The 20,063-nt window shown below is 15.6% G+C and overlaps 3 protein-coding genes across 3 annotated transcripts, besides 25 other annotated features; 1 reads left to right on the top strand and 2 right to left on the bottom strand. All coding sequences in view use genetic code 6, as the record gives it.

Moving 5' to 3' along the window:
* Positions 1 to 1,580: 1,580 nt before the first annotated feature.
* Positions 1,581 to 1,620: a microsatellite.
* A 412-nt stretch (positions 1,621 to 2,032) lies between these two features.
* Positions 2,033 to 2,063: a microsatellite.
* Positions 2,064 to 2,823: 760 nt separating this feature from the next.
* Positions 2,824 to 2,848: a microsatellite.
* Positions 2,849 to 3,496: 648 nt separating this feature from the next.
* Positions 3,497 to 3,531: a microsatellite.
* A 132-nt stretch (positions 3,532 to 3,663) lies between these two features.
* Positions 3,664 to 3,700: a microsatellite.
* Positions 3,664 to 3,705: a microsatellite.
* A 1,216-nt stretch (positions 3,706 to 4,921) lies between these two features.
* Positions 4,922 to 4,961: a microsatellite.
* A 4,636-nt stretch (positions 4,962 to 9,597) lies between these two features.
* Positions 9,598 to 9,661: a microsatellite.
* A 658-nt stretch (positions 9,662 to 10,319) lies between these two features.
* Positions 10,320 to 10,361: a microsatellite.
* Positions 10,320 to 10,363: a microsatellite.
* Positions 10,326 to 10,433: a microsatellite.
* A 414-nt stretch (positions 10,434 to 10,847) lies between these two features.
* Positions 10,848 to 11,042: a microsatellite.
* Positions 10,974 to 11,072: a microsatellite.
* Positions 10,974 to 11,098: a microsatellite.
* IMG5_143040 (hypothetical protein) lies at positions 10,977 to 11,460 on the top strand (the record flags this gene model as incomplete). The annotated part of the gene is made up of 1 exon (XM_004031264.1): positions 10,977 to 11,460. A coding segment is annotated over one exon (484 nt), but the record flags the coding sequence as incomplete, so codon positions are not given.
* An 859-nt stretch (positions 11,461 to 12,319) lies between these two features.
* Positions 12,320 to 12,377: a microsatellite.
* Positions 12,321 to 12,367: a microsatellite.
* A 725-nt stretch (positions 12,378 to 13,102) lies between the features above and the next one.
* Positions 13,103 to 14,029, bottom strand: IMG5_143030 (protein kinase domain protein; the record flags this gene model as incomplete). Its single annotated transcript, XM_004031263.1, has 1 exon — positions 13,103 to 14,029. The coding sequence occupies exon 1, from the start codon at positions 14,006 to 14,008 to the stop codon at positions 13,103 to 13,105; it is 906 nt and encodes a 301-aa protein (XP_004031311.1). The 5' UTR covers positions 14,009 to 14,029.
* Positions 14,008 to 14,055: a microsatellite.
* Positions 14,008 to 14,056: a microsatellite.
* Positions 14,057 to 16,097: 2,041 nt separating this feature from the next.
* Positions 16,098 to 16,138: a microsatellite.
* A 314-nt stretch (positions 16,139 to 16,452) lies between these two features.
* IMG5_143020 (sodium hydrogen, putative) lies at positions 16,453 to 18,458 on the bottom strand (the record flags this gene model as incomplete). Its single annotated transcript, XM_004031262.1, has 10 exons — positions 18,342 to 18,458; positions 18,134 to 18,250; positions 17,841 to 18,004; positions 17,651 to 17,777; positions 17,503 to 17,601; positions 17,006 to 17,458; positions 16,890 to 16,948; positions 16,650 to 16,784; positions 16,557 to 16,599; positions 16,453 to 16,476 (listed from the first exon to the last, which is right to left on the bottom strand). The coding sequence occupies exons 1-10, from the start codon at positions 18,348 to 18,350 to the stop codon at positions 16,453 to 16,455; spliced, it is 1,230 nt and encodes a 409-aa protein (XP_004031310.1). The 5' UTR covers positions 18,351 to 18,458.
* Positions 16,798 to 16,848: a microsatellite.
* Positions 16,804 to 16,869: a microsatellite.
* Positions 18,022 to 18,106: a microsatellite.
* Positions 18,459 to 18,837: 379 nt separating the features above from the next.
* Positions 18,838 to 18,870: a microsatellite.
* A 105-nt stretch (positions 18,871 to 18,975) lies between these two features.
* Positions 18,976 to 19,017: a microsatellite.
* A 1,038-nt stretch (positions 19,018 to 20,055) lies between these two features.
* Positions 20,056 to 20,063: part of a microsatellite that runs on past the window's edge.

The raw sequence follows: 20,063 nt of genomic DNA, 5'->3' as shown, positions 1-20,063 counted from the left end.
AATCTTTTATGTTATCTAATTTTTCATTATTTAAATTAAATATTATTCTTTTATTCCAAAATAAATTTATCATAAATTTACTTATTATTGCACTGTTTTATTATTTATTTAAATTATTTTATAATTAACTGATTACTTTGTCTAATTAATTCGGTTAATAATTTAATTATGTTTTTTAATTTTAAAGCTATCGTGTATGCTTTTTTCAATGTCAATTAATTCAAAGCTGATTTTTTTTTCTTTATTTTTAATTTTTGTTATTTTTATATTATTCTATTAAATTATTTTTTTGAGATTTTTCTTTTTGGTTTAAGACGTATAGTTTGTTTTTTTTTTGCTTTATTTATTTATTCATTTTATGTATAAAATACAGAATAAAAAAATGACAAAAACATTGGTTGGTGAAAAAAATAAAATAACAAATTTACAAATGCAATTTATGCTTTTTGTTTTTTAAATAATACATAATTTATATTTGTTTCTTTATTTTTAAAAATACCTATTAAATATAAAAATATATGAAATATTTCAATTAATAAATTAGTCTAATTTTATTAAAAAAATATTAATTATAATTTTTAATTTTTTTTTAAAAAAAAAAAAATAAATATGAAAATATAGTAATTTAAATATTTAATAAGATTAGAAAAATAATTTATATAATACATTTATTGAAAAAAGAATTTATAAATATTAATATTTTTTCAAAACTTAAAATAATTAAATATGATATAAATTTGTAAACGATTATTATATATAAAAAAATAAATAAATTAATTAAAGTACTTTTATATTTTTCATTTTTATACATATTAACTTTTTAATATTTAATCATATAATTCTTTTTCTTTTTTTTGGATAAATCTTCTACGTATATCCTGAAAAACTCTCTTTAATAATAATTAAAATATATATAAAAAAAATAATTATTATATATATTTTTTAATATTTACATTTTTTTTTATAATATTCCTACATGGATGAAATAATCTTAAATACTTTCGCAATCATTAATAGTGCTTTATAATAAATTTTTTGCTTTTATACATTCATCACAATATTCTTTTATTCCTTGTTTCAATAAATCTGATTATTCAATATTATTTATAGACATCTGTATTTGTATTTTTATATTTTTATTATTATTAAAACATAATAATTTCAAATGTTTTTTATACTTTAGTGAATTTTTCTTGAATTTTTTAAGTTAAAATTTAAAACTCTTATTCCATTTACTATATATTTTATTTAATTTAAATGCTTTGTTCTTCATAATTCATATTTGTTAGAAAATTATTTTTTAAAGTAAATCTTTTTTTATTTTTTAGGTAAATTAAAAAAAAAATCTTATTTAAATAAAATTTTATAAAAAGTATAAAATAATAATAGTATATTATCTATATAGAAAATATAGTATAACAAAAATTTATGTTCTTATAATATATTAATTTATATAATAATATAAAATAAAAGGATTTACATAAATAATAAATTAATTTTTTTAATATAAAAGTTTATAATTTATAATTTTAGGTATAATTTTTTAATGATAATTATTCATTCAGTTTATAATATTATTTTTTATAAATAACATTAAAAATTTAAAATAAATATAAAAATATGATATAACTAACAATATTTATATTATACATAAGATGTTGAATAATAAGTTTTATATTTTTTTATTATTTTGATATTACTATTTTTAATTTTTGTTTCTTTTTATTTGTTAATACAGTTTTAATATTATATTAAATATTTTTTTATATACATATTTTTTTAATTTATTAAAAAACGATCTTTTTTGTTTTGTTTTTTTCTCATAAAAACTTCTATAATTATTATTACTCTATTTAACTTAACTCGTTAATCTTTTTTATTTTATATAAAAAATTATAATAAAAATCATTTTTTTATCTACATCATTTAAAGGATTTATTTTTAAAAATTAAGACATATTCTATACATTTTAATGATTTCGTTAATTTTCGAACTCAAAATCAATATTACCTAAATACTATAATATTTATAAAATAAATAAATATAATAAATAAATATATAAAAATACCTTAGAAAATTATAAAGCTTTAAACTATAAATCTTCAAAGTATAATAATTTATTTATAACATTTCCAAGAATAGAATCAAAATTAATTCTAATGATATTCGAATTAGGTAATATTCCTTTAAATAGAAAAACATTTTTAAACAAAAGTATCATTTATTAAATATAAAATTTCCAATTATTATTGAAAACAAATTCTAAAAAATTATTAATTTTTTCACATAAAACAACTAATAATTATTAAATTTGGAGAAGCTTTATTTCGTTTTTATTTGGGTTATTTTTATAGTAAAGTCTAACGAATTTTTACAATGAAATATTTAATTTTTCTGTCTAAAATTCGGAAAAAGGATCATAAATAAACTTTATTTCTTCTTTTATTTTTTCTAAAATCAGTTTTTCTAGAATATCATCATAACATTATTTTACATTTTCATCTCCCATATTTTCCCCCCAAAAACTCTACCAACAAAAAAGCTTCTCTCCACCCTCCAAATCTTCGAAAAAAACATCTTAGTTTTCCACAAAGCATATTCCCAAAGGGTCAAACTTAAACATATCTCTCATTATAAATACTTTTATGCTTTCAAATAACTATTAATGTATATTTTTGTTTTTATCAAGTTCACAATAGGCTAAAACATGCTAAAAAATAACTTAAAGATCCATAAAAGAGTCATCTATATCTTCAAAGAGATCCAAAACAGCTTCTAATATATTTATTTTCGTATTAATTAGTTCCTTTTGTATTAAAAATAATTATTATTATTATTATTATTATTAATTGTAATATTATTATATTTAAAGAGAGAAATTTTATAATTATTTATTATTTTCTATTTGTGCGTTTTGCAAATAAGAATTTTTTTCTTCAATTAAATTATTGAAACTATTGGCAAATTCAAAAAGATTTTTATAAAAAAAAACGTCTTTTTTTAAAACTTGGATTTCTTATTAGTATTTTTCGAGGTTTTTTTCAAAAAAGAATATTGTTTAGGAATTTTCTTCTGTGTATTTTTCATCTTCTTTTTTTTCTTTTATATTTTTTAAATGATTATTTTCTACTTCTTATATTCTTTCTTCCAAATCGATTTTTTCGAGTTCTTTTTCAATGCTTTATTGGACTTTTTTTTACTTATTTTCGCCTTTTTTTTATTCCCAAATAATACTATTTTCAACTCTTTGGGTTTTTTTTAATACATCTTTTAGTATTTCAGCCTCTAAATGATTAAATTCTTCATCAGATTCAGAATTAGATATATTTTAAGCCTTTATTTCGTTATATTTTTACATTTTTAGGTCTTATTTAGACTCAAACATAGTCATTCGTTTATTCTCGGTATCATTTATAAGGTTAAGATCAGTATCGGTTTAATATTTTTTTTTATTTTTTTAGATTTCTCGTGCTTTATATTCGATTTCGGCTTCAATTTCTTACTCTTCATATTCTTCTTAGTCTTTATATTTTTAATTTTCAAATTCTTCTTCGTCTATGTATGTAAAATTTTAATTTTGATATTCTTCTTCAAAAGAGTCATTTTAATTAAATTTTTGAATATATTCTTTTGTTGAAGCATTTTGTTTGGATATTTCACCTATTTTTTTGTTTTTTTTTTGTTTTTTTTTGTTTTTTTTAGTTTACTTTTTAAATAATTTTTATCATAATTATTATTGTTTTAAGTTTATTATGGGTAATATGTATTATATAATATCTATTCTAAATTTTAATCTTAATTTGGATTTATTTTTAATGTATTTTTCTTAATAATAGTCTTTTATTTTATTATAAAAATAAAATATGTTTATTTGTATTTACTTTTTCTTCATCATCCAAAAAACTTAAAATTTTTGGGTTTTTTTTTATTATTGAATTTCCTCTTTTTTTTCGTTTATTTCTTCATTTATATATTCGAAATCTTAAATTATGTTCTTCTTTTCTCTTTTTTTGAACATTTTATATATATTAGCTTCTTCTTATTAAATTAAATTATTTCAGATATCTTATATATATTTATCAAACCTAAAATCTAATTAAATAAATATTTTTTAAATAGAAACAAATGTATAAAATAAATAAAAAATTTAAAAATGATATAATAACAAAAAAAAAATGATTAAATATAAAAACTATCTTTAAAAGAAAATAAATACCTTCATATGAAAACCCCTCTCCCAAAACTAAAAAACAATTAATATTTTAATAATAATATGAAAACTACCTTTTTGGAAATATAAATAAATAAGAACTTATTAATTATATATAAAATAAAAACTTAAAATAAACAACCCGAAAATTTAACAATAAGAAACGCCCCAAAAAATTAATCCAAGCATAATTGAAAATTCTAAAAAACAATTCAATTTTTAAAAAATTTAACTATTAAAACTAAAAAATATCACTTAAAATATCCCTTTGTTTTCCTCTAATATTAGGCTTAGACTTTTCTATATAGAGAATAAATTATACAAAACTCGAATTAATATGTATATATGTAAAAATAGGAAATTTTTTTGATACCAGTAAATGTATTATTGAATTTTTTTAATGAAAAAATAAATCCAATTAAAAATTAAAAAAATTATTTATCGAAATTCCATTTTTCGAATTTAAGAAAAAAACTTTAATAAAAGAAATAATGAAGATATTATAAAACTTTAAAAAACAATTTATAGGAAAATATAATAATGAAAGGGGGGGGGTTATTAACTTTTTATTTTTAGTTATTTTAAATATAGGTGTTTTTAATATAAAGTTAAATGATGAATTTAGCTCTTTAATTGCAAATTATTTATGGCCAGCAAAATTAAGAATTAGTGACTGGAAATTCTTCCACAATTTTTCTTAATAAAACTTAAAAAATAGATACTTTTGAATTAAAAGGGATACTTTTAATTATATTTTTAAGTACTTTTGAGGATTCAGGGATGCTTAAAATATGTTAGCTTTTACATACCCAGTTTTTCCAATTTGGGATGATTTTTTTTGTTAATAGGATTTTTAAAGTAAATATTTTTTAAAATTTTCGGAATATTTTAAAGATGAAAAAATTTTAATAATAATTATTTATAAATAAATCTTTTTTTTGTTACTATATTTATATTAATATATAGTTTTTTCATATATATATTAATTTATATCTTTAAAAAATGTATTTAATTATTTTATTTTCAAATTTTATTTAGTATTTTTTATGCCTTTTTTAAATCATGCATAAATTGATTTATTTTATCAGGAAATATTAAAAAATTTACATTCTTGTTTTATTATTAGACAAAATCTGTATAATTTAAAGAAATGTTGACATATTAGGTTTCATTTAAATTATTTTCTTATTATATTAATGGTTTTTCTTTTGATAAAATAAGTTTATTTATTGCATATTTACAATCTTATAATTAAGAAACTAATATTTATATTAATATATTTATTTTTTAATATTAATTTATTACTCCTTAATATTGATTTAAATTCCTTTTGCTTTAATTAATCTTTTGAGTTTTTGAATGCTTTTACTATTTATTCAACATTTTCTTTTAATTTTTTTTAATATAGTGCTTTTATTATTTTTATTTATATATATATATATACCTTTTGGAAAACCCAAATCTATTAATTCTTTTGTTAAAACCTAATCTTCTATATTATAACATATTGAGTTTTTAATAATAAATTCCAAAGATGCTATAACAGCATTTACTTCTTGGGAATCTTTTTTTTTTTTTTTAATAAATAAAACTTTTTTTTTTTTTTTTTACTAAATCCGCTATTTTCTAATGTTTTTACTACATTATCTGACTTATTTTTTATATATATATTTTAAAATTAGAAAATATAAATAATAAGATACATTATCAATGCCTTCTATCATATGATATATTAATGCATTTAATACAAGTTATAATTTTATTGTTGTCTTTAAATATTCGTTTTTTCGTATTTTTTTTTTAAATATATATATATATATATATTAAAAGATATACTATTTTTGATAAATTTGCTGATTCTGCTAAAAACCATTCCGGAATACTTAAATTTCCACAAAATTAAAACCTCATTTTAGATTTTTTAGATGTAAAAAATAAAAAAACTAAATATTTTAAAGAAATTACAAAATAACAATAAAAAAAAAAATCTAAAATTAAAAATTATGTATAAAAAATCAAAAAAACATAAATAATATAAACAAAAAATGATATTAAAAAGATTCTTTTGTATAAAGTCTCCCCCCATAAACACTCCCTTTTATTAACTTAAAAGGAAAGAATATGATAATTAAATAATCCAATAACTAGAAAAAGCTACCAATATTCATTATCTTTTAAAAATCTATACCCAAAACCAATAAAACCTATCAGAATATACATTTCATCATTTAATTTAAAGCTTCTAAATACACATAACGAAAACCCCTTCATCTGAAATAGTCCAAAATATAGTACAAATAACAAAATTATTAGATCATATTTAATCTTAAATTCAAAATTTATATACTCCTACATTAATTGAGATTTTAAAATTTTACCGAAAATTAAAAAAGAAATAAAATTCTAATTTTTAATCAGAAAATATCCTCAAAAAGTAAATTGAATAAATTCTTGTTAAAATCGAATAAGAAGAACTATAAAATGAAAATAATAAATAAAAATAGATCACACCCTTATAAATTGGATAAATTATTTTAACTATGACTTATTTTGAGATGAATACATAGAAATGGTTTATAAAATGCGAAAAAATGCTTAAAAATATTGAAATAAAGAATGATTTTTCTCCCCAGACTACTCTAAATATTTTAAAGGCAATCTATTTTTAAAAAAAAATTCCTGATTAGGAATTTATTTATAGTTTAATTTCGAAAACATTGACTTTGAAAAAATTGCATCAAAGCTTTTTTAAATTCGAGCATTTTTGTTTACTTTTTAAATTTATTTCTTATACAAAAATCCACTTTTCATATAAAACGCCTCCAGTATTTTTCGATTTAATTTCTTTGATTTAAAATAGTATTCCTTAGGAAAGTTTAATCACTAAAAATGATCTTTTGAATATTATTAAAGGATATTAAACTGCTCCATTTAATATTTCGGTTAAATTATTAGAGTTTTCCCAAGAAATGTATATTGAATAGTTTTTATAAGAATAAAATAAAAACGATGATTTTTTGACTGGATGTATAGATTTTTTAGAAGAAAATATAGTTTTGAGAGAAAGTTTATAGTTGAATGATAAATAGATGTATTTTTTGGAAAAAAGACTTACTGAAATTTTAGATATGAAATAACTATAAATAAGTCCTTTGTAAAAATAAAGACTTTTATAGATTCTAGTATAAACAGATAGTTTTAATGACAAAAAGAAAATTTGTCAATTAATTTTAAAAAACGTACTTACGGAAAAAAATATAGGCTTTAATTTTAATTTGAATTCTGAAATAATTATAAATCTAATAAAATTAGAATAATAGATAGATTTTTTTTTAGAAAAAGAAAGTTTTTTATAATATATAGAATAATTTTTTATATTAAAATATAATAATTAATTTCCTTTATTTTCTTTTTAGAAAAAATTGAAAGTTTTATTAATTTTGGATTTTATGGAAAAAAATATATAAAATTAATCAAAAAAAGCATTTACTTAATAAACTATATAGGAGATACTTGAAAATCTAAAAAATTATATAAAATAAATGAAAGAAGATCATTTTTTACATTTCATTTCTCATTTTAATGATAAATATACATAAAATAAAAACTTAATAATTTAAAATATTACTTAAGAAATATTCCTTAAATTAGAAAATAATTCCTTTTTTGATAATTTAAATCCTAATTTTTAATCTTATATTATTTTAAATGTTTCTAATTGGAATTTGTTTTCTAAAAAAGGCATTCGTTTTTCCCTTTAAAAATTAAATATTCACTAAAAAAATCTACATACTTGGCTTTTATCTAAATATTTTCAAGATCTAAACAAAGTTTATACAAAAATGCTTATATTAACCAACTCTTAGAGCCAAAATCCTTACTTTTAACTTCCAAAGTACATTTCTTGTATTGTTTCTTCACCTATATAAGCTCTTTTGAACGCTAAAGGGACTCTAATGTATGAAATAATTTCTCTTTTGTCAAATATAGAGTTTACTTAGGAAAATTTTCCATCATAAAAGGCATTTTTGAACATTGATTTGATATTTAAAATTTCGAAATTGGCCGTTTAAGGTTATGAAAAAGAATAAATAAATCTTTTTGTGAAAAAAGCTTTAATTTTTTACATTTAGGTGAATAAGAAAGTCCTTTTTTCAAATTAAAATGATTTATTTTTGTACCAAAAATTATAAATAGGGGAATTTTTGGCTTTATAAGGTGAAAATAGTGACTAAGTTATGAATTTTTAGAAAAACATAATAAATGAAGTTTAAAAAAAATTACTAGACTAATAATAGTTTTCATTAAGTTTTTTAATTAAATATTCCAAAATTATCATTTAAATGAAACTTTTTTCTTAATACGAAGAACTTTCGGACCTTTTATTTTAGAAAATGTAAACTGAAGTCAATTAAGTTGGCAATTTTAATTAAATTTGTGATTGTTTAGTCATTTTTTTTAACTTTTTATAACATGTAGAAGCTATAAATGTCCAATTTATAATCGCTTAGTTATAAAAAGTACTCAGAGTGTGCCCAATTTAGAGTTTTTTACCATATTTAGTTGAAATTTAGAAATGTTTTACAAATATAGGAGAGAAAAAAAAGGTTTAGGAAGAGTAAAAAGCATCTTGGATGGATATTTAGAGATAGGTTTTATAGGAAATTGAATTTTTTTATATATAGAATTAACATAGGAGGAAATAAAATTACGTAATTTGTTGTTATTTTTAATTTTTTATGGAATTTTCAGTGAAAAATTTGCATGTTTTTAATGTTTTATTGTAAGATATTCTTAATTCCTTTTAGAAAATAAAAATATAGGATATTATTTTATATTTAAAATATTTTTAATAAATAAAATTATATCACTTTTAAATTTTGATGCTTTTTTAGAATTTTTTTATTTAAAATTTTTAGTTTTTTAAAGGAAATGATATTTTTAAAGTACTTTTTTCTTTTTCAAAATTAGGGTTTGTTTTTTAAAGTAATAATAGTAATTTGTGGGAATACATATTTTTAAATTTAAATTAAAAAAATTAAATTTCTTTTAATAATAATAAGGATAATAACATTTCATTAGATAAAAATAATTTTTAATACGAAATTTTATAAAAAGTTTGTTGGTCAATAATTGTTTAAAATAATTATGAATAATACAAGAATTAATTTGAGATTATATATAAATATTTTATAGAATAGGTTTTATTAGATAATAGTCTTTATAATTAAAAATAAAATTACTAGAATAATTAAATATGTAAAAATTTGATTAGTTTTGGAATTATTAACGGCTTATTTTAAATTTAGAAAGGATCAAATGATGAAAAATTATTTAAAAAAATTTTTGAATAAAAAGAAATATTGTAATGTTAAGATATTAATTAAAATAATAATAATAATAATAATAATAATAATAATAATAATAATAATAATAATAATAATTAATAATTATTGTTTTGAACTAAATATATGGTGATGATAATGTTATTTAAAATTATTTTTTTGACGATTAATATTTAATATGTGATTTTTATATACCAAAATAGAATATAATTATTTTATTGGAATAAGGAATTTTTGTCAATAATAATTATTAAACTCTAAGTGGTTTTGGTTTATTTAGAAAATATTTGTTTTAAATATTTATTAAAAAATAAATAATACATTTTAATGTTTGGAAATTTTAATAAAATTAATTTGATTATTTAAAAAAAATAGGGTTAAACATTAAGAAAAATTAATGAATTAATTTTTTTTTTTTTTAAATTAAAAGATCATCGTTATATAATTATAATAAATTAATTAATAAAATATATGTTTATATATATTATTAATGTAAATATAAATTACTTTTTTTTTTAATAATTTATTTTTATTATATTAATTTTTATTTTAAAATTATAAACGAGAAAATCATTTTTTTTTTTTACAATAATTATATGTATTTTTTATATATATTTTTTTTTAAAATTTATATTTAATAATGCATATTATTTTTTATTAATTTTTTTTTAATTAATTATCTATAATTTTTATTAATAACACAATTATAAATAATTAAAGGGAATATATTTGGTTTATAGTAATTTCTTAAATTGATTTTATTAAATTTAATTTAAAAACATATAATAATTTATTTAAAATATATATATATATATATTTTTTAAATATTTAAAAAAATATAAAATAATTTATAATAATAATAATAAATATATATTTTTAATTATTATTATTGTCTATTTTTTTATATAATGATTTTTTTTTTAATTTGTTTATTTATTTTTAAAGAATTTATAAGAATATTTTATATATTTTTTATAATTATTAATTTTTAAATATATATTGAATAAATAATTAAAAGAAAATATCATTAAAAAACAATGTTAAAAATATATTTTTTAATATTAGTAATTTTTGCTTTATTTTTAGTTGTTACTAAAACATAAGAATAACTTAATATCTAAAATTAAGAACAAAACAATAATGAATCTGAATTGAAAGAAAAAAAAGTCGAATAAATTAAAGCTTAAAAATTAGAAAAATAATCTAAAGAATACAAAGAAGAAAAAAAACTTAAAGACGATAAATAACGTAAATAAGAAAATCAATAAAAAGAAGAAAAACCTAAATAACCAAAAGAATAAAAATAATCAAAAGACGAAAAACAAGCTAAAGAATAGAAATAATCTAATGAATAAAAATAAACTAAAGATTAAAAGGATGCTGATGAATAAAAATAATAAAAAAAAGAGAAATATATCAAGAATGAAAAATAACCTAAAGAAGAAAAATAACCTAAAGAAGAAAAATAACTTAAAGAAGAAAAATAAGATAAAAAATAACCTAAAAATGAAAAATAAGAATAACAAAAATCTAAAGAAGAAAAGCATAAATAAGAAAAATAAAAAGATTAGAAATCTTAAAAATAAAAATAAAAAAAACCCAAAAAAGATCTTTGATAATTTTTTATTCAATAGTTAAAATAAAAAAAAAAAAATTAAAAAAATATTAATAATTATATTATAAATTTAAATAAATATATATATTTATTCTATGATTGTTTTATAACGAAATTTAATTAATTTTTTTTTTTTTTAATAATAAACCAAATTTATTATAATATACTTTTTTTTAACTCTAGCTAGCTTTTAATTTTTTTTTTTTCTAACTTAGATATTTTCATTTGTGTTTAAAAAAAAAATTAGGTCTTTTTTTCAATCAATTAAAGCTTTTTATATAATTTTCTGATAACAAAATATTTAAAATTAAGTCGTTTTGTGTTTCATTTCGAAAGGTAAGGGTAAGACTTGGAAATTAATCAATTAGTTTACAGATTAAGTATATAATAATTCATTTTGAGTAGTAGAATGAATGCAATTTAGATAAATATTTATTTTTATCATTAACATATTTTATTCTTTTTAATATTATTTTAATATAAATTATTTTTAATTTTATTATAATTATATTTGATAAACTTTTATTTATATTAATTATTATATTTAAAAAAAAAATATTCTCTTTTTTATATTTACATTATTAACACGAACACGAATGTATTTTGTTTGCTTTATATTCTTCATAATAAATCTTCACTTAGGTATAATTTGTTTATTCCTTAAAAACTTTCAAGGCATAAAAAATTCCATATACTTTTTTTTGTTTTTATTTATTCCTATATTTAAAAAAAAAAAAGGTTTAAAATTTATATCTTTTCTATCTGAACTTATTTTAAAAATTTAAAACTGTATATCAAAAAAATAAAAAAAAGGCCAAATTCATTTTCATCTTTTTTTTTTTCGATTCTTTCTATTAATTAAGTTTTTTAAAGTTATTTGCTTTTTTTATTATTAATTAATTATTTCTTTTCTAAGTTATATGAATATTCTGAAACATAATGTTTTTATTTCATATATATTAATTATTACTGTATGTTCTTAAATTGAAATATTTATTATAAATTACATTGCGCTTAATTTTATATGACTTTCTATATTATAAAAAGTAATAGTTAGACATAATTTATATTATTAATTTTTAATATTTATATAAAAAAATGATTTGCACAATTATAATATTATATTATTTTTAATTGAATTTAATTAATTTTTTTTGATAGTTTTCTATTTATATTTTTTGATAGTTTTCGATTTATTATTATTTTTTTAAAATTTTTTTTATTAATTATAAATATATTTAATTAATAATTATTTTCACTTTTATTTGAGTTCTTCCATAATATTTTTTATATATATATATTTTTTCAGTATTACTAGATTACTTTAATATGTTTAAATTAGTTAATATTAAATATTTTTAAAAAAATAAAGATGTTTTTAACTATTTTTCATATTTTTTCTAATATAAAACTGAAATATCAAATAAATTTTTTTAATGTTAATATATATATACAAAAAAATTTTAATTAATTTTTATTATATGTTATAAATTTAAAATAAACAAGTATAATATTAATTGTTAAAAATTAATAATTTAAAAAATCATATTCAATCTAAAAGTTTTATAAATATAAAACATAAAACATTGATTAAATTAAATAATTTAGTAAATGATTATTTTAATAATTAACATATTTCTATAAGTTATATTCATTAATTAAAAATATAGTTATTCAATATATTTAATAATTTTTATTTTATTTTTTTAATTAAAATTATAATAAAATTACCTTAATTTTTTTTCTTTTAAAATAAGAATGTATAAAGATTAATAAAATAATGAATAATCATCATAAATAAAAAAAAGGAAAAAAAAAAAAATTAAAAAATATTAGAAATAAAAAAAATAAAAAATATGAATTTTTATTTATAATAAAAAAAAAATATTCTATTCTATAAATGATAAAAAAATACTATATATAATCATCATTTCATTTTTTGATTCTATCAACGAGTTCATCTATCTTATTTTTAACTTCAGTCATAGAAATTCTCTTTTCTTCTTCAACAGTAAGCATTTTTTGAAGTAATTCTTTAAGATCATTACTAATTTTAACAAAAGCCGGATATTGAATATTTCCTTATTAAATTTTTTAAGCTAAAGATTCTATACTATTTTTATCTTAAAAAGGCACCATTCCATATAGAGTTTCATAATACATAACACCTAATGACCATACATCACATTTAATAGAATAATCTTATCCGAGAATTATTTAAGGAGACATATAATAAGGGGTTCCTACTGAAGTTCCTGAATTAGCAGTATCTCTCATATCATAATTAATAGCTTTTGAGAATCCGAAATCTGCAATTTTCGCTATTCCATTATGAATCAGTATATTTTCTGGTTTTAAATCTCTATGGAAAATTGCTTTTTAGTACAAATATTGACATCCATTGGCTATTTATTAGGATATTATTAGTGATTCTTCCTCACTTAATCTAGTTTTTTCTTTCAAACACTTTTATAAATCTTTTCCATTACAATATTCCAAAAAAAAATATATATTATTGTATGTTTCTGAAAAATCTATAAATTGAACTATGTTTGGATGATTTAGTTTTTTCCATACTTAAACTTCATTCTTTAAGGAGTCTATTATATATTTTTTACGTGATTCTGGTTCTTTACTTTTGCGTAATTTTTCCATTAAAGAATCTTTAGATATCAATTTACAAGCTAATATTTAGTTTTCGTTCTCTTTTAATGTCGCTAGGTAAGTTTCCGCAAAGTTTCCTCTACCTAAAACATGATTTTTTATGTAATATTTCTAATCAACTAATTTATAATTTGATATTTTGCTTACATCTAATTTATCTTATTCTATTTCCATTTTTTTTGTTTTTTTTGTTTTGTTTTTTTGTTTTGTTTTTTTTTTTTTAATTTGTGTATATTATTATTTATTTTTTGTTTATGCTTTATTATTTGTTAATATTTTTTTTTATTTTTTATTTACAAGGAGAATTATTATAAAATATATTTTTTATATTTTATGGATTTTTTAAAATAATAAAATAAATAATAAATATGAATATAAATACATTTTTATTTTATAATATTTAATTTTTCTTCTTCTTTTTTTCTATTTTATTTTTTTAGAAATTATTTTAAATTTTTCAGCCTTTATAAATAATTAATGACTTTACTTATCTTTTTATTGATCTTCTCATTAATCTGTATTAACTAAAAAAAAAAAAAAAACACGAGTGTTAAAATTAAAGTATTAACATTTTTATTTTATACTCGCTCATAATATGAATTTATAATAAATTTTTCATATATTATAGTTAAGCCCCAAATTTAGTATATAACGATCTTTAAAATTAATTTCCTCTAATATATAATTGAAAGAAATATAATATTTTAAATTTTATTAAAGTTTATTAATTTAATTTACTAAATAAATATTTCTAATTTTCTTAGTTATTTTAGTTATCTAAGCTACTTTCCTAATTATATTACTTATTATTGAGATATAAAGTTAAATCTTAATTAAATTAAGGATTTAATTTATTTATTTTAAATAATATTATTTTAATACCTTAAATCTAAATATAAAAACTTTAAATTTTAAAAATGTATTAAATTAATTCCCATTTATTATATTTAATTTTAATTTTTATAGTTCATATATAAAATTAAAGATTTTATATTAGGATTTGCAGAAATATCACTCAAAATTTCATTTTCTGCATTTAAATAATTATTCTATATATTAAACCCAAATGTATTAATATTTTAATTATTTATGAAAGATTTTCCAATATTTTATTTAGTAATTTAGTTATTTCTTGTTTATATTTAATTATACATTTAAGTATTAAAATATGATTCATTTATTTAAAATATTTAATATTTTACCTTAAATCTAAACGAATTTCTTACAAGTTTATTAGTTTTAAAAATAATTATTACAAAGAGGTTGCACCATCATTACCAATTTAATTGTTTCTAAATAAAAGACATAAGTCAAATAATAATTATATAAAAATATATTTCAAGCAAATAATTAAAATATAAATAAATATTAATAATCAATTACTCAAGAATTAAATCAAGGTTTATTAAGTTTTCCATTTCCTATAAATATTTAGATATTATAATCATACCTTAACTTGTTATTTTATTACGACTTTTATTAAATTTTTTTGTAAAAAAAATCATATAAAGAATAATTAACCCCATATTTAAATGCAAATATTATATATTATCATAATTTTTAAATTAAAGTTTTATGTTATTCAATTTATTGTAACTTTTATAAATATTAACTATATTTATTATTGTTTATTTAGAAGTTGTATTTACTATAATTCTATATAAATAAATTTAATATTTTAAAGCACTTTAAATCCATTTTGTATTCCTTACATGTCCTCACTTTAAATATTTTAATTGCTTTATTTAATTATTAGTTTCTTTTAATTTATTATGGAAAAAAAAAAATACTTTAATAATAATGTTAAACTTTATAGATTTATATTTTATTAAAATAAACTTCCGATTAATTATGATCCTGATTATCCTATTTTTTCATTACTAAATATTTATAAATTATAAAAAATTAAAAATATAATTAGAACTTAATTTAAATTGTCAAATCATTCAATTATATATCTTTTGGTGATTAATAAATTTAATACAAAAAATTTATTTTATACATATTTTTGATTTAAAAAATAATTATAAGTTTTATAATAAATATACAATTTTATTATCTAAAAATATATATATAAAAAAATTGTTTAAATAATATATAATAAATTCCTTTTAATTTAAAAAAAAAAAATATTTTCATTATTTCTTTTTATATTTTAATATATAAAATAAATATTGAATTTATATGATGTTTATAATTAAACGTACTAAAAAAAATATTATAAATATTTATTAAAATATTAAGAAAAAATAATAAAAAATGCATTAATATATAAATATAATTATATATATAAATATATTTATAGATAATTTTTTTTTAAGATTTTATAAAAAATTTATTCTAATATAGAAAATTTTTTTCATTCTTATTTTTAAATATATTCTTATTCATTTTATTGCATTTATTATTCATTTTAAAAATTTTATACAATATTTTAACTTATCTATTCACTATTAGAATTATTAATTGATGTATTTTTTTAATCACATAATTAAATTTATTTATTATTATCAGAATCAATATTTATTTTTATTTCATCGTATTTATTTTCATTTTATAATTCTTAGTTTACACCTAATTAAATTAATTATAATGATTTTCTTCTGATTATATTTTATTCATTTTAAACTTCTTAATAATTACTATAAATTAAATAAATAAAAATATTTATTTTTAATTATTAATACTTTTAATTATTTCCACTTTCCTAATTTTATTTTACTTCAATATTAATATTTAATGACAAATTCATATCGTCAACATTTCTTTATTTTTAATTAGAAATAAAATTAATTAATGAATGTATATAAATTACCCCAAAAGAAATTTTTATAAGTATTTTTGATCTACCAATGCAAAAAATTCTTTAACTTTATTCCAAAAACCTTAGTATTAATGATTATGATCTGAAACTTATAAATTATCTTTTTATTCTTCTAAATTATAAAAACTTTTATTTAATAAAATAAATATATAAATATAAATATATATATAAATATATAAATATATATATATATATATACATATATATATATTTGTATGTATTTATAATTACCTTTATTAAATTTTGCATTTTTTAGCTATATTTTCTAAAATTGATGCATGTATAAATATCTAAAATAATAAAAATATTATAAAATTTTGTTTTTATTTATATAAATTAAATTTAACGTTTATAACTGAATACAATAAAGTTATTGTTAACATAATTCTACCTAAATTATTTTAAGTAAATTATTCTCTACTTTTCATTGAAAGAGCATAAGCCATAGCACCTCTAAATCCAGAAAACCATAAAATAAATCTAAAATTTTTATTAACTATATTTGTTGTTCTATACTTATTTAAAAAATAAGAAACTGTTTCCACATTGATATATCTTGCTAAATTTATTATTAAAAAAGCGCAAACAAACAAACTTACTCCCATTTCCTTCCAAGCCAAATCAAAGCAAACAAATCCAACCCCAATAAAAATAAAAACCAAGTTTTCAAATGTATATGCTAGTATATTATACAATCTTTTGTTGACTTTTTGATTATTTTCAGTAACATTAGGAAGTGCATATCTAACCATAGCAATTCCACAAAAAACAATGCTCACAATTCCTGATAATTATAAACCCTAATTTTTATATAACTATTAATTTTTTTTTATAATATAAATACTTCTGCGACTAAATAACTTACCCAAGGTATAATTGTTAAAATAGTCATTTCTGTGTTATTTTAAGTTTCTTCGTTTTATTTATCTTTATATTTTAATCTCTTTTATTTTAAAAATATAAAAGAAAAATGTATATATATAAAAAAATACATATGCACTTAATAATCCTATAACAAATCCAGTAACCATTGAGCCAAAAAATACATAAAGAAAATCATATAAAGCTTTCCAAATTGTATCATATCCTCCTTGTTCTTCTTTTAATTAAAGTGTAATACTTTTTATTATTTAAATAAAATTTTTAAATAAAAGTAATGCAAATAAAGATTTTATTTATTACTTATAAACTATAATAGATACAGCATCATTTAAAATAGATTCTCCAAAAATTAAAGCATATAAATTTTTATCGCAATTCATTTATTTAAAAATCGACATAACAGCAACTGGATCAGTTGCACTTATTAAAGCACCAAAAGCAAAACTTCCATTTAATCCTAAGTTCTATATTTATAAAAAAAATATATATATATAAAATAATTATTAAATATTAATATATATATATAATATATATATATATTTATATATATATATATAATATATATACATGAATTTTATAAAAAAAAAAATTACTGTTGCTACTCCAATCCAACCTATAAAATATATTAATGCTGAAGTAGTAAGTATTGAAATAGCAGTTCCTATAACTGAATAAACTATAATACTTCCAAGATGCTTAAAAAAATATTTCTATTTTATAAAAATAAATATAATAAATTAATTTTATTTTATATTTTTTGATTATTAATTTATAAGTAAGTTTTATATTATATGATTTTACCCTTTACATATTTATTGCTGATTCATATAATATTGGTGGTAATAATACTATTAAAAAAAATTCTGAAAAACCTTATTAAATAATTCCTACAATATCTATAATTTCTGTTAAATTTAGAAGAACCCCTGATACAATACCTATAAAAATAAGATTTTAAAATATATTTTAATTTTTTTTTATTTATATGTTAATAAATATATATTATTGATTATTATATATATTTCAAAATATTAAAAAAATCAAATCTTTAACCTAATAATGTTGTTAATGTTGAAGGTTAAAATATTTATAAAATTGGATATTTTTCTTTATATTAATTAAATCTATGCAAAATAAGTTCATTTGTAACTAATACAAATAACATAAATAAAATAGATGCTGATATGTCTCTTGTATCATCTTACTATTTAATTTTTTGTCAAATTTGGTTTATATTTTTTTTATTTTTATTTTAAGTTATAAAATACAGCTTTCTAATTAATGCTTACTTAATTCATTTTATTAATATTTTTTTTAATAATTATTTTTTGATTAAATAATAAAAAATCATTAATAATTAAGATCAATAAATTAATTATATTATAAATAATGATAAAGAAAATACAAAAAAATATAAAAATAAAAAGAATGACATTAAAAAAATGAATATATATAAATAAAAAAAAATATTTATAAAAATTACAAATTTATTTTATATAAATTATACGAATTCTAATGTAATTAATTTAAATATTTTATTAATAGAAAATAATAGAAAAATTTATATAAAAAGTATATACATATAATAATTAAATTAATATTTATTAAGTTAAATATAAATAATATATATAAAAAAAATTAAAAATTGTCATAATAATTAAACACTAAGCTATTATAAAAGAAAGAAAAATATACATAAGACCAATTAAAAAAGCTTTCAGAAGGATAATTATAAAGAATTTAATAAATAAACAATATCTTATAAGAAAATAGTTAATAAAAAAATTATTTAAGTCAAAATCAATATATATAGCAAAAAGAAATAATGCAATAAGAAATAAAATAACTATAATCATATATATAATAATTAGAATTAAAGCCTGATTAACAAAATAATAATTTAATTATAGAACTTAAATAATAAGCATAAAAAGAAACATTTAAATTTGGTTAAAATTTGAAAAATTTTAGTTATTAAAGTGAAAATAAATAATAGAATATTAAAGAAAACACATAGAGTTTATAATAAAAATAAATAGTAGCTCCTAATTTATTAGATTTAGAATAATAACTTATAGAGGAAAGATAATAAGATATAAATTATATTTAAAAAAATGCTATAATAATAAATAGATTAATGAACAATATGGGTTAAATGGTAATTGAATAAGGTCAAAATTTAGAAATAATAGAAGAAAATACGAAAAATACACAAAAAAATGTTACTTATGCTAATAAATAATTGATTTCAGCAAATTTAGCATAAAAAATAGAAAAAAAGAGATAACTAATTTTTTCAATATTAATATTAATTTTAATAAGTTTTATATTAATTGTATATTTATTTAATTGATTAAATATAAAATAAAAATTATTTTCTCTATATATTCATTTAAAATTAATGATAAATTTAGATTATTAATAAAATATTATAATTATAATATAAATATGCTAATAATTTATATATTAAAATATATATAATTTTTAAAAATAATATATATATTTATTTTAATTAATATATAT

This window comes from Ichthyophthirius multifiliis (assembly GCF_000220395.1).
Source record: "Ichthyophthirius multifiliis unplaced genomic scaffold scaff_1120509251113, whole genome shotgun sequence".
NCBI classification, from domain to species: Eukaryota; Ciliophora; class Oligohymenophorea; order Hymenostomatida; genus Ichthyophthirius; species Ichthyophthirius multifiliis.
The sequence above is the reverse complement of the archived record's forward strand: the minus strand, read 5'-3'. Positions and strand labels throughout refer to the sequence as shown.